The sequence below is a fragment of the Ursus americanus genome, chromosome 18, assembly GCF_024610735.1.
Source record: "Ursus americanus isolate L20-20 chromosome 18, mUrsAme1.1.p, whole genome shotgun sequence".
NCBI lineage: Eukaryota > Metazoa > Chordata > Mammalia > Carnivora > Ursidae > Ursus > Ursus americanus.
This window is the reverse complement of record NC_142144.1, coordinates 52033999-52048634: the sequence shown is the minus strand read 5'-3', so window position 1 is coordinate 52048634 and position 14636 is coordinate 52033999. Positions and strand designations below refer to the sequence as shown.

General features: G+C 37.8%; 1 protein-coding gene across 7 annotated transcripts in view; it reads right to left on the bottom strand.

The window, feature by feature from the left end:
• The window catches only part of NFIB (nuclear factor I B), a 231226-nt gene that overhangs the window by 93301 nt on the left and 123289 nt on the right, over positions 1-14636 (bottom strand). For all 7 annotated transcript variants that reach the window (XM_045780770.2, XM_045780771.2, XM_045780772.2 and 4 more), the window contains exon 3: positions 7352-7405. In XM_045780770.2, the coding sequence (XP_045636726.1) occupies positions 7352-7405 (54 nt within the window). The remainder of the gene's footprint in view (positions 1-7351; positions 7406-14636) is intronic.

The following is a 14636-nucleotide window of genomic DNA, read 5'->3' as shown; positions in this document are numbered from 1 at the left end:
GTCCAAGAGAGACAGCTTCGCTGGTGAATTCTAATAACAGTAAAAAAAAAAAAAAAAACAACATAATCCCTCTCCAACTGTTCCAAAAAAATAAAAGAGAAAGGAACTCTTCCAAACTCATTTTGTGAGGCCAGCTTTATTCTGACACCAAAACCAGAATAGGATGCCACAGGAAAAGAAAATTACAGACCAATATTTCTGCGGACATAGATGCAAAAATCCTCAACAAAATATTAGCAAACCTAATTCAACAATACATTAAAAGGATCATACCCCATGATCAAGTGGAATTTATCCCAGGGATGCAAGGATGGTTCGACAGTGGCAAATCAGTTGACGTGATACACCACATTAACAAAATGAAGGATATAAATAATATAATCATTTCAGGAGATGCAGAAAAACGTGACAAAATTCAGCATCTGTTTATGATAAAAACTCTCAACAAAATGGGCATAGAGGGAACATAACTCAAAATAATAAAGGTCATATATGACAAGTCCACAGCTAGCATCATACTTGATAGGAACACTTGAATGCTTTTCCTCTAAGATCGGGATGTCCAGGGACCAGGATGTCCACTCTTATCATTTTTACTTAACATAGTATTAGAAGTCCTGGACAGAGCAGTTAGGCAAGAAAAAGAAATAAGAGGCATCCAAATTGGGGGAGGGGGGGAGTCACTATTTGTAGATGACTTGATATTATATACACAGAAAACCCTAAAGACACTATCAGATAACAATTAGAACAAATAAATTCAGTAAAGTTACAGGATACAACATCAAAAACCTGAAATTACTATACATCGATAATGAGCTATCAGAGAGAGAAATTAAGAAAACATCCTGTTTGGGCATCTGGGTGGCTCAGTCAGTTAAGCATTTAACTATTGATTTCAGCTTAGATCATGATCTCAGGGTTGTGAGATCGAGCCCCATGTCGGGCTCTGCCCTGGGCATGGAGCCTGCTGCAGATTCTCTCTCTCCTTCTCCTTCTGCCCCTCCCCCCTCTAAAAAAGAAAGAAAAAAAAGAAAACATCCTATTTATAATTGCATCAAAAAAAAATTAAAATACCTAGAGATATTTAACCAAGGAGGTGAAAGACCTGTAATTGAAAACTAAAGGACAATAATGAAAGACATAGATGAAGACACAAATAAATGGAAAATATTCCATGCTCATGGATTTGAAGAATTAATATTGTTAACATGTTCATATTACCCAAAGCAACCGAGAGAATCAACGCAATCACTATCAAAATTCCAATGGCAGTTTTCACAGAAATAGAACAAATGTTCCTAAGATTTGTAGGGAAGCATAAAAAATTCCAAATAACCAAAAGAATCTTGAGAAAGAACAAAGCTGGAGACATCACACTCCTTGATTTCAAACTGTATTACAACACTATGGTAATAAAAACGGTGTGGTATTGGTATAAAATCACACACACTGATCAAGGGAATAGAATAGGGAACCTAGATATAAATTATAGTCAATTAATTTATGACAAAGGAGTCAAGAATACACAATGAGGAAAGGACAGTCTTTTCAATAAATGGTGTTGGGAAAATTGTCCCATCACATGCAAAAGAATAAAACTGGACCACTATTTACTCCATACACAAAAATTAACTCAAGATAGATTAAAAACTTAAATGTAAGGCTTGAAACCATAAAACTTCTAGAAGAAAACATAGGGAGTAAGCTTTCTGACATCAATCTTGGCAATGATTTTTTGAATCTGAAACCAAAAGCAAAAGCAATAAAAGCGAAAATAGACAAGTGGGATTACATGAATCTAAAAAGTTTTGGCATAGGAAAGAAAACCTTTAACAAAAGGAAAAGGCAACCTACTGAATGGGAGAAATATTTGCAAATCAAATATGTGATAAGGGGCTAATATCCTAAATATATAAAGAATTCATACAACTCATTAGCAAAAAAAAAAAAAAAAGAAAAAAAAATCTGATTAAAAGATGGGCAGAGGACCTAAATAGGTATTTTCCAAAAAAGACATACAGATGGCCAACAGGTGCATGAATAAATGCCCTACATTATTAATGATCAGGGAAATGCAAATAAAAAACACAATGAGATATTACCCCACTCCTGTTAGAATGGTTATCATCAAAAAAACTAGAAATTACAAGTGTTGCCAAGACTGTAGAGAAAAGGGAACCCTCCTACTCTGTTGGTAGGAATGTAAATGTGTGTAGCCACTATGGAAAAGAACATGGACTTCCTCAAAAAACTAAAAATATAACTCTACATGATCCAGCAATTCCACTTCTGGGTTTTTGTTGAAAAAAATAAACACTAATTCAAAAAGATAAATGTACCCCTATGTTCACTGCAGCATTATTTATAATAGTTAAGATATTAAAATAACCTAAGTCTCCATCAATGGATGAAAGGATAAAGAAAATGTGGTGTATGAATATAAATGGAATATATATGTGGTATGTGTATATAAACGGAGTATATTTTTAGAATATTATTCAGCCATAAGAAAGGAAGAAATCTCGCCATTTGCAAAAACATGGATGGATCTTGAGGGCGTTATGCTGACTGAAAGAAATCAGACAGAGAAAGACAAATATCATATGATCTCTCTGATATGTGGAATCTGTTTATTATGTATATATTTATATATTATATAATGTAATATAGTATATATTATCTTATTTATATTTACATATGTAATATAGAATTTCTTAAATGTAAGATAAGAATATTGTTATAGTTAGTAGATACTCCTTGTTTAATTTATTCAATTATTTATTTAGTTCCATCTTTGTTCCAGAGAGGATATAAGTTAGTTTCTTTGACATTCACCCAATATATAATCCTAATGGTTTCCGGAGGTTTTGCCAGACTGCATGTAAATAGTCAACACAGAGAACAGCACAGCACACTATAAAATGTGCAAAAAAGAAAAGTAGGATAAGTCCATGTCATTCCAGTTGAGAAAGCTTTGCTTAATGATACTTAGAAGGCTGCATAAGTTTTCATCAGAGAATTTGCAAACACTTCCCTAAAATTCACCATTTCTTTGTTGTATTTCCAGCCGAGAGAGTTCCCCACATAACTACAGACTTCCTAAACTCCAAAATGGGGTGTCAGCTTCTAACTGACCCAAACACAAACTCCAACTTCCAGACTGCCTTGTTCTTCTTGGATATTAACCACTCCAGGGTTAGGCAAGTGATTGAGAGTGGGATATCTAAAAGATCACAGCGAAAGGAATGTAGAGACATAAAGCAATGGAGCAAGTCAAAGCTAATGTCAAAAAACTGCGGAGCAATCACACATTTCCTAGAAGTGATAGTGCAGTTCTTAATTATCACAAATAAAACTAGGATGGACCCAAGTCCCTAAATTAGTGGTTTACTCTCCTCTGGTCCAAACAGTCGTTTATAATAGTTGAGAGAGGACTCATAGTTCTATTGCTTAGAAGGGATTCATTTAATGTTCGAAAAGCAGTAACTAAATACAAACGTATAACTTCTGACTCCATCATAAACAAAGGAAATGTGTATCATTAAAAAAAAAAATGAAGTGGTTTGGTGCCTCTTGACTAAAATAACAACGTCACATCCTTGGGTACCATCAGAATTTCAAAGCACCTTAGCTCTGAAAAGATGACGATGCCCAACTCCACCATGTAACAAAGAGAAAAAACAAAATATCAAATCACAAATAGTATAAGGAGGTGCAATAAAGACTATTTCATTGCTTTTTAAGATAACAAAAAAACTGCAAAAAAAATTTTTTAAAAATAACAAATATCAAATACCGCTCCTCCCAATAATGTGTTGCTATTGTTTGCTTATGCTCAGCGTGCTCGCTAAGTACTAACCCCGATCAAGAAGCGCCAGTTAAAAATGAAAGGCCTATATGGAGACATCCGTACTAGTCTGAAGAGCTTTAAGGTCACCTCGCGGAAGTTCTTCAGAATCAGCAAGGATATGGTGTCCATGTCAGACAGTCATGGCTGAGGCTGGAGAAAAGCCAAGCCAGAGGGGGTGTTCAATTTTTGGACAGACACATGCATCCGTACTTATAGAATGACTGAATGGGATTCCACCTTCACGTCAACAGTGGGGGAACAGATTTCACGGAGCTTCTACCTCCAAAAGGGCTGGAATTTTTGCCATCTCTTCCCAAGCTGTTGGGAAGAAGATGGTAGCCATGTCCATGGGCTGCACATCTCCCAGTGGAAAACTACTGGTGATAAGAAAGTGTTAGCACTCAAAGTGATCTTTTCCCAAAGTTTAGCTTCTCTTTGTTATAACAATACAAGCAGCAAAGCGATATGACTATTTCATTGTTTATGGTAGCCGACTGGATTTTCCCATGAATGCATTGTGCCTTTTTGAGATACTAAATCTGAAACTTCAGAGATTTCACATTTCAGCCAAAGCCAGAACACAGAGATTAAAAATCACCTCCAAAAGATAAATTATGCTCTAAAATCCCAAACGTGCTTCTATTTATGAAAAGAGCTTTTTTCCCTTACTTTTTTTTTTTTTTTTTCTTGAGAGAGAGACAGAAAGAGAGCACGCACACAAGCAGGGGAGGGGCAGAGGGAGAGAATCCTACGCAGGCTCCACACTCAGCCCAGAGCCCGACAAGGGACTTGATCTCATGACCCTGAAATCACGACCTGAGCCGAAATCAAGACTCAGACGCTTAACTGACTGAGCCACCCAGGCGCCCCATGAAAAGAGCTTTTAATAATAAGTATAATTTATCCCAATTGACTGCAAAACAAAAACCTTAAGTTCTGATTTTTCACATTTCAAATTAGAAGCCATTCTACATTCCTCGTGGCTTGATTTATTTCAAGGTACTACAGAGCAAACTCGAACTTTCATGAAATAGGACTCCTTAACAATCTTTATGATTAAGTCCATAATACGATGATATGCAACGTATGTTAAAATGGTGGCATGCTTCCGAATCATCAAAGAAAATTCTAATTCTAGTCCGTTTAATTTTGATATTATATATGTTTTCTTATATTCTAACTGAAAAACTGGTAATGGATGTGCCATTTATGTATATACAATACCCAACTAATCATAATATGATCTACAACATCCCAGTTTTAAGACATCATTCTCAAAAAGGTTTGATTTCCAAGGAAAATTTAAAAAGGAAAAAAATTAGTAGTGTTCTACCCTGATTGTTTCTGTTTGTCATATTATATGCAAACAGATGAATTAAGAGATGCCACAGTGAATGTAGCAAAAGAAAAATTTAACCAAGCTTCTTGACAAATACTGAAAAATCAAATTCTGGCATTATATAACTATTCAACAATCATTCATTCAGCTTAAGTAGAGAACATTTTTAAGTGAGCGTAATTCTTTCTGTACGTGTTCAGAAATGCATTTCAAACAATAACAGCTTTATTAATTTCAAATGCAAAGAACATATCCTTTGTTTAGTCTGAGTGACTTCCATTACTTATCAACTCTTTTTCTATTAACTACCCTCCCCCACCCCATTCTTTCTAAAGTGAGTGAGGAAGCTTTTAAAAAATGTTTGGACACAATTCACTTTGGATTATCATGCTGCACACGGAAAATATTACCCAAGTAAAAAGAAGAAATCTTAGTAAAGTTAAAGGCGTAACCTATGGAAATTTTCTCAACTTCAGAAAATTTCCTTTTCCTTTTTTTGTTTTTAAAGATTTTATGTATTTATTAGACAGAGAGAGTACAAGCAGGGGGAGTGGCAGGTAAAAGGAGAAGCAGACTCCCGCTGAGCAGAGAGCCTGACATGGGACTCGATCCCAGAACCCTGGGATCATGACCTGAGCCAAAGGTAGACGCTTAACCAACCGAGCTACCCAGGCGCCCCTCAACTTCAGAAAATTTTTGAAAAAATTTATTATATTCAAAATAGTCTGTCTTTTTGATTCTGTCTCCCACCAACACAAAAAACAAAATAATAGATTCAACTGGAAATTACATCTAAAATTGTGTTGCTTTTGCATGTTTTGTTATCAATCTGTAGTGATTTTGAATGATTTTGGTAAAAGTAGAGACAAATCAGGTTAGCATCTACTTTTCAATCTATATTTAATTAAAACTTTAAATCTTTGAAGTATCCACTACTTTTATCAAACAGTAAGGTTTTGTACAATACAGAGTAAGTTAATATGTAGTTGGAAAAATAAAATTTTTCTAAGAAAAAAATAAAGGACAAAATACAGGCAAGACTCAGAAAGAAAAGGTATATTGCCTTGACTTTGCATTTTTCCTTGCATATTTACTTACTGTACCTTTCTCACATCATTTTAAAACAAGACTGGTCTGACATATTTTCTTACAGCTTGGGGTTCTTTAAATAGTTCAACCTCACAGTAGCAAAACCCTATGACAAGGCAGGTCAAATAATTAAAGACCTAAAACTAAGTCTACCTGAGAAAATTTTTATTATCACCTTGCAAAAACTTTTTGGTTTATTTTCAATGAAAACAACCAGATCAGATTATTTGGGGAGGTAGAGGGTATGTGTGGTGAGTTTGGATTTCTGTGTTCGTTTTGTTTTGTTTTTGTTGGTTTATTCTTAGAGCACGCTTTTACCCAAGTGACAGGTACAAATAAAATTCTTCTGATAACAAAATATTAGAAATTCTTCTTTGCACAAGTTCTATGTCATGAGGAAAAGCCACAAACTACTCCTAAAACAATGTCAAATTCTATATATTCAGGTTTGGAAGCAACAAAACTATGAAGACAGCCAAGTTATAAAAGCCCATTTTCGGATCTGGAACAACTTCTGAACGTAAAGAGGGTATTCAGCATACGTTATGTTGAAGGAAAAATCCTACTTTCATTATTTCCTCATTCTTGAAATCCAATAAAAACCTTATGGAATAAAAACTCATTTGCAAAGAATCCTTCGCTGAGCACATAACCAACCACCGCCATAACCCTCCTTTTTTAAAGTAATGAGAGTTGGTAAACTAGAATCAGAGTATGGAAATTCTTACATTTTCTTGTGTATTTTAAAAGAATGATGAAGCGGGTTTTCGGCTTTTAAGCACCAATGACTTTTAGCACCTGAACAGCGCACAACTGAAATCCATGCACAGTCGTTTTTTAAAAAAACACCAAGAAAAATAAAAATGGCAGTGTTTGGGTAAATACGGATGACGCCTATATAGAAATATTTGCCACCGTGAAGGGCCTCCACAGAATCACATCTTGTCCTGATCACACCTGCCTGCCAGAACAAATTAGGCAGCTGACCAATCACGGGGTGTTTATCTATACAGTGGTACCTTTGTTCTCCAACAATGTTAGATTGCAAACGTCTTGGAGCACATATTTACCTGGAGGATTCTTGGCAGGATCATTGTGGCTTGGACTTCCTGATTGTCCAGAATCTATAAAGAAATCACAGAAAATGTTTTCTTTTTAATTTGTTTTGAACGAATTTCACAATCCTCAGAAGGACTTAAAAAAAAATTAAGATGCAACAATGAAGCTGAGTGTTTAAATAAAGTATACTTTCCCAAGTCTTTCAGCAGCAACACTTTATTTGTCAAGCTAGATGAATGTCCATACATATTTCTATGTCGAAAGGAAAAGAAAAAAGTAGAGATCTATCATATTTTCAGGATGGAGCAAGGCTTTTTTGAAACAAAAGGTCTGGCTACAAAGCCACTAAAGGTGGTTTGGAGGTTGGGTCTGTCAGTAGCACTATGAAATAAAGCAGATACATCCCCTAAAAATGCAATCCGAGCGTAATTAAACATGCTTTTAAGAACCTGAAAATGTTTTTATTCGGTGAGTGAAATACACAGAAACGAGAGTCCGTTTTTCCAGGATTTCACGTGCATACACGCATATCCACTCCCATAATCTCCCAACCTACTGGATCCGGGCCCAGATTCGTCTGCATCCCATAATAGCAATCGATTTGCAAACACCAAGAAAAGCATAAATTACTAGGTAGAAACTAACATAGCCTTGTGGAGAGCAAATTGTTGGATCAATTTAATTTCCATCTGTGATAGACAGACTGCAGATAAGGAGAAAAAGATCAATGTAGTATATCTGAATTTCGTACCCCACGTTATTTCTCATTGATGCTTTCTGTAGAAAGCAACGGAGAGGCTATACTACAGTTAGGCACCACGCCTTTCCCAGCTAATCTAACACCGCTGTGTTTTGCTCATTCCTCTCTCCTCTACGTCCCCTCTGCAGTTGTCTGTGTTATTTGCCCCATATTATTATACACTTACTTGCAGGTTGCTTTGTAATCTTCTTTTATTGGTGCTAGTATTTAAGTTTTGTCTCCCCAACTAAATTGCATGCTCCTTAGCAGAGGCTGAGATTCTGTCTACTTCTTTTGTGTCTTCCTCAGTGTGCAGTGTGCTGTTCATGGCTGTGAATGCACCAGGCTTTCGGTAAATGCCGGAGGAATGGAAGGCTCAGATTCAACAGCCTCCTTTGCCTGCCTAGGAAAGGCAATTTTGAACTTGACAGTGACTTGCAACAAAATTTGACAGGTGGCCATAGATAAGTCTCTTCCCTGAAACCTTGCCATGGTGCCTAAGCCAAGACAGGAATCCAGTCTCATTTAAGCAGAAAAATCTTATGCCGGTTTTTTCAGCAGGGTTATTAAGCTCTTCCATGTAAGCGATTAGCATACTGCAATCGCTGCTTCTACTGTTAAATGCAAGGGGATCCTGTTAGTCTCTTTCTGTATAGAACTTGGTTATTTCTGCACTTTGCTTCGGGCCCGCTAACCAGATTTAATGCTGAGATCAGAATTCTACTTCTTCATCCTATTTCGTCTTTTTTTTTCTCTGAAATAGCTTTCATGAAATCTTCGCAAGTATATTTAGTGATGCCCACATTATCCTCCAACGGATTTCTGAGTTCTCAAAACGGAAGTAAAGAAACTGGTGGTCCCTACTCCTGCTGCCTGAGTTCCGGTTAACGTGTCCTGTAGACAGTCACGGAGTTGAGAAATCTCTAAAATGCTTGTCCCTCATCTCTTATGAATTTGCTTGCTTTTTCTGGAATTGAGGCAAGACTCCGTGACTTATAACTCAGAAGGTCAATCTTTCACTTTCTACATTCCTATAAAAGATGGTATAACATTGGCCACTTTCCAGGCATGGAGTATGATAGTTACATAAAAATGATAAATGACATTATTTTGCTACAGCTTCAGCTATTTCTGCCTCGAGTTCCTCTGACAAATGCCCTTCAATACTGACACTGCGTTCCAGTTTAATTTCTCAAGTGACTCTCAGATTTTGAGGAGTTCCTACTTATTATTATTATTAACATACCCACTGAACAGAGAGCTTCTTCATATTCTCTTTTTCCTTCTAAAGTTACTTTACGGAGGTCTAGACATGCATCCCTCAAGGTGGCTAATGCCACCTTCCTGATGACACAACGTGAGGCATGTTGAGGCTGTCCTCAGGGGACAGAGATTGTAAACTCTCCATGAGCCTTGCATGTTTACTTAAATCAGTTTCAAAAGGACACCAAAGAACTCCTTCCCAACATCTGGCTGCTAAAACTTGGGTCAATTAAAGAATGAATGTCTCTTCTATTCCTAAGAAAGTATTCAGCTAGAACAATGGCACCCCCTGTTACCACAACATCCCATTGGGAAACCCTATTCTTTTCTGCTGCAAATTACCCTTTCCCCCATTTCCAACAACTGCACACCAACTTCTTCATTTGAAAACAATATAATTACTAAAACAAAACAAAACAAAACAAAACAACCACCACAAGTATTTGAGGGAAAACTGAAGTAGACAGTACATTTGAGTCACACACTTGCTTTTAATAAGAATTCCACTTTCTAAAATGATCTGGCATTTGCTGGCACACAATGGCAGCTTTTCCTCATATTCCAAAGTTTGTGCGTTTTCATGAAGTAAAATAGCATATACCAGATCCCAACACATAGAAGAGGGCCCCCTCCGGGAGGGAGCAAGGTAGCATTGACTTTTCAGACTGTAAATTCTAACATTATAATCTACTCTAAACTCTTATGGCTCCTTATACCGGTCACTTAATCCCAACTGCTAGAAAAGGAAGTAACCAGGGAGTCATAGCTGGCAGAGAAACCAAAATGAACTGTTATCGTGGTTAACTTCAGAGCAGGAATTACTCAGACCACATCTAAAACCCTTCCCATTCACCACCCAGGTCACATTACTCTACACCCAAAGGTTTTCTTCCACCACTTCCATCAGCTGTTCCAGTCCTGTGTGTGTCTATGTGTACTTAATATGTTATCATGAATTCTAGCTCTGTTCCTCCCTAGGAGAGTGATTTTGTGCAAAATTACTTAACTCTTAGAGCCTTGCGGTCTTGATTTTTACAACTGGAATACTGTCTACCTTGTAGAATTGCTGCAAAGCTTTTATTATATAAACCGTCATGCACTGGTCAGCACATCTGATACAATCAGTAAATGAAAGATATCAGACACAGAGCTCACATTCAAAGAATGATTAATATTTTTAACGGACTAACTCTCGGGAAGAAAGGGAGAAAAAGGATGTGACTAAAATTCTGCCCATCTTACGGCAAGCATCTAAAATGATCTGTGGACGGGGCACCTGGGGGGCTCAGTCGGTTGAGTGTCTGCCTTTGGTTCAGGTCATGATCCCAGGGTCCTGGGATCGAGCCCCGCCTCTGGCTCCCCGCTCAGTGGTGAGTCTGTTTCTCCCTCTGCCTGTGGCTCTCTCTGCTTGTGCTCTCTCTCTCTCTCTCTCTGTGTCAAATAAATAAATAAATAAAATCTTTAAAAAAAAAATATATATATATATATATATAAAGATCTGTAGTAAATCGCCTGAACATGAAGGAGTGTGTGCCCGGTGAGAATTCCTACGTAAAAGCTGTCGCTCCCCTCTGCCCTCAAGGGAGAGAGCACTGCCACTGCAAGGCTCTCAGGGCTCTCACGCTCAAAAGGCAGGAGATACCAGCCATCTGATGAAGATTACCTTCCAGAAGACTGAAGTCTGTGAGGAACAAGGCTGGTAAGAATGGGGGTTGTGAGTTGCCCAGCACACTGGGTCTTGAGTCTAGAACAATCTGGATGCAGTGGAGAGAAAGAGAGGGGAGCGGAACTTGAAGGCAGCACACCTAAACCAGGCCTCCATTATTCCGTCCACATTTTATTTTCTCTTCCTTGATCCCAATCGAGGTCTACATTTCTGAGTTCACTGGACATAATGTAGAACTGAAATAGTTTGTATCGCGTTCTTATAAAAATCTCTTCTTACCCCATTCTTTATGTTTTAAAAGTGTGAATTAAACATATATGTCTTCCTCTTGGAAGAAGATAGTTAATGAAGCCATTTCTAAGTTACCGTGTTTTAAACTCAATCTATTCCTCCTCCTCCAGGAATAAGAAAATGTTCACATCCCCACATGACCCTCACCAACTTTTCTTCAATCCTTTTGTGTACTCCCTTTCAAAAAGCAGCCAGCCTTCTATGGAAATATCTAAACTTTACCTAAAGAATGGCCGGTTTCCCTCATGACCCAGCTTTATGAAAGATCCTGAGATATTTAAGTGACCTAAATCGCTTGTCCAAAGTTACATGCAACTATTAAAACATATGTTCTCTACATGGGCTACGCATTCAGACACACTGCCTCTTGAGAGGTTATGATGCAATCTTAAAATCACGTACAGCCAAGTGATCTTTCAGTAGATTAAATGTTTCTGGGAACTTGACCTTCCGCTAACTGCCCTCCTCCTTCCTACCATTTACCAATACATTCAAAACATTTTTCAAAAATTTTCAAACCCCATAGCTATTTTTTCTCTCTAAGGTAGAAACAATTATTATTAAAAATCTATACAGTAATCGACGCTTTAAAAAGAGGACAACTCTTGGGGCGCCTGGGTGGCACAGCGGTTAAAGCGTCTGCCTTCGGCTCAGGGCGTGATCCTGGCGTTACGGGATCGAGCCCCACATCAGGCTCCTCCGCTATGAGCCTGTTTCTTCCTCTCCCACTCCCCCTGCTTGTGTTCCCTCTCTCGCTGGCTATCTCTATCTCTGTCAAATAAATAAATAAAATCTTTAAAAAAAAAAAAAAGAGGACAACTCTGAATCAAATTTAATCTAGATTCTCTCTGCTACACGAAGAGAATTCTAATGTTTTACTAACGATCTAGAGGAAGTCCAATAAAATGTTTGTTAAATAGGTAAGATAATAAACAAATAATAACCACTTCAATGTTTGCTACTGAGTACTAACTTTCTGAGGTAGGTGAACTCAATTATCTGATGGCGGCAGACCAGCAAAACTGAAAGTCTTTTGAAGGTCACTACTGTAAACATCACCTAGATGTGAATCAGTAAGATCCATGGAACATCTTCTATGTTACAGTTGCTGAGGTTGGGGACATAATAGGTTCTCAATAAATCCTTATTAAATTTACAATTAATTTATAACAGTGACCTTTTAAAATACTGTTTTAAGAAGAAGAATATACATTCTATGCCCTCTAGAGCTCAGACGCTGCCCAAAGAGAAATAAATGTACAAATAAAATATAATACACTGTGATAGGTGTTATTAATGAGTATGTATCAGGATCGGCAGGCAGTTGGTTCTTCCTAGGAAGGATGGGCAAGCGTCTATCGTAGTAGGTGTCAGAGGGAAGGGACCTTAGGAACAGGGTCCCGAAAAATGAACCAATCTCATATTATGGTAGTACATAATTCCACTCTGCTACCGGGGTGGTCTTTTTAAAACCCCAAACTGATGAAGCTACTTCACTGCTAAGACCCTGACATGTATTCCAAATACTCAGAGGAAAATCTCCAAATTCTTTAGTATGCCATTCCAGACACCTCTGGTCTTTACCAAACACTCCCAGGTCGTATCTTAGCCTTCTGACGCCTCTAAGTCTTTGCACATTCTGGCCCCCTTTTTATTTCCCTCCCCAAAGTCCTCCACGTTGAAGTCATCCCTTTTTAAGATTCTGAAATACATGAAGGCAGGGATGCTGACCTATTTAGCCCTACAGCCCTAATCTTCGATATAGTGCCTGACATTCGGTGGAGTACAATAAATGAGTAGGGAACAACTGGTCTGCAAAAGTACAGAAGTGTACAAAGAAGAAAGACTAGGCATGCCTCTCGGGGCAGAAACATACATTAGAAGTCATACAGAAACATCCCTTGTGGCAAAAAGCAAAAAAAAGGAGGGTGTGGAAGGGTTAGGTGTACTAGTCCTGGCCTAATGTTAAGGCTCAGTTCTGCTTCCCTTACCTCCGGAAGGAATATCTAGAAATGGGAGGGGGTAGATAAGAGAGACTATTTTGAGTCAGGAATTAATTTTGGGTCTCTCCTCCAAAGGGAAGAAATGTTGGGTGAGGGTCCAGAAACAGGTCCCCGGTGTGCAAGCAGGAGGCCAAGAAGCTTTTAATGACCTTGATACATAAGCTGTCTTTCTACTCTTAGATGAAACCTATTTCAGGAATCCGTTTTCTTTTCTGGCACCATGACTGCAGTATCAACAGAAAAACTAAATTTGAGAGGCATGAATTTAATTTACAGTCATGTCGGTGCAAAGAAGCGACTGAGGAAGGTAATTTGTCAGGTCCCTTCTAGCTCTAAAATCCTATGATTCTATAACAATATGGCTTTTATATCAAGGGATATCAGAAGAGTAAATGAAACCCACACTGTAACCTGTTAACCTACAGATAGCCTCTTGCTAGAACTAAAATTAGTCATCATGTGATAAAGGGCCCCTTTGTCATATTTTTTTGCTTTAAGCAGGTAAAGAAATAGCCCATTGTCAACTACAGAATACCACGAGATTTTTTTTTTAAAGACTTGGAATGGCCCCCTTCTTTCTCTCCTAAACATTAATTACCAACATACTAAAATAGTATATTTTTACAAATTAAATATATAACATTCCAGAAAGAATCACTTAAGAAAGAGAGAAGTCAAGATGTAAGGACCAAGCAAAACCCTAAGGGAAGAGAGGCAAATGTATGCCTTTTATAATAGGGACACACAAAAATAAGACAAACCACGCACCTTTTTAGAGGGGAAGGGGAGAAAACTATTCTCCTAGGCCATACTTCTCTCATCCTCTTCCACCTCCCTCCACTCCAGTGTTGTGGCTCAGTCTTGGCAGTTTACTTTCCACAACGACTGCTTCCCTGGGAGTTACCGTGACTTAGCTTCATATAATTGCAATTCTGATTACATAATTCACCATATTTTTCTCCAGCACAGTTAAAATGCTCTACGGCTTCAGTTTTAATAGAGGACTGCTTCACCAATTGGGGTGACACAAAACTATAGTTTTACAGTATTTTCTTTTTCCTCTATTAAGTGTTTATTAGAATAACACACACACACACACTCACAACGTAGGAAAACCAAGTGCTTTCCTCGTCTCTCGTAAGCATGTAAATATGTAGGAAAATGCCTGCTCGTTCTCTCAATCTCCTCCTCCCCCGTCTCTCTCTCTAGTTTCTGTCTCTCTCTCTTCTCAACAGGACATTCCATTATATGGCATCCGCTTTGTTGCAAAACTTGGTTAATCACCTACCCATAGAAAGCATTTCCTCTGTCACTTTGTTAATGGAGTCCTTGAT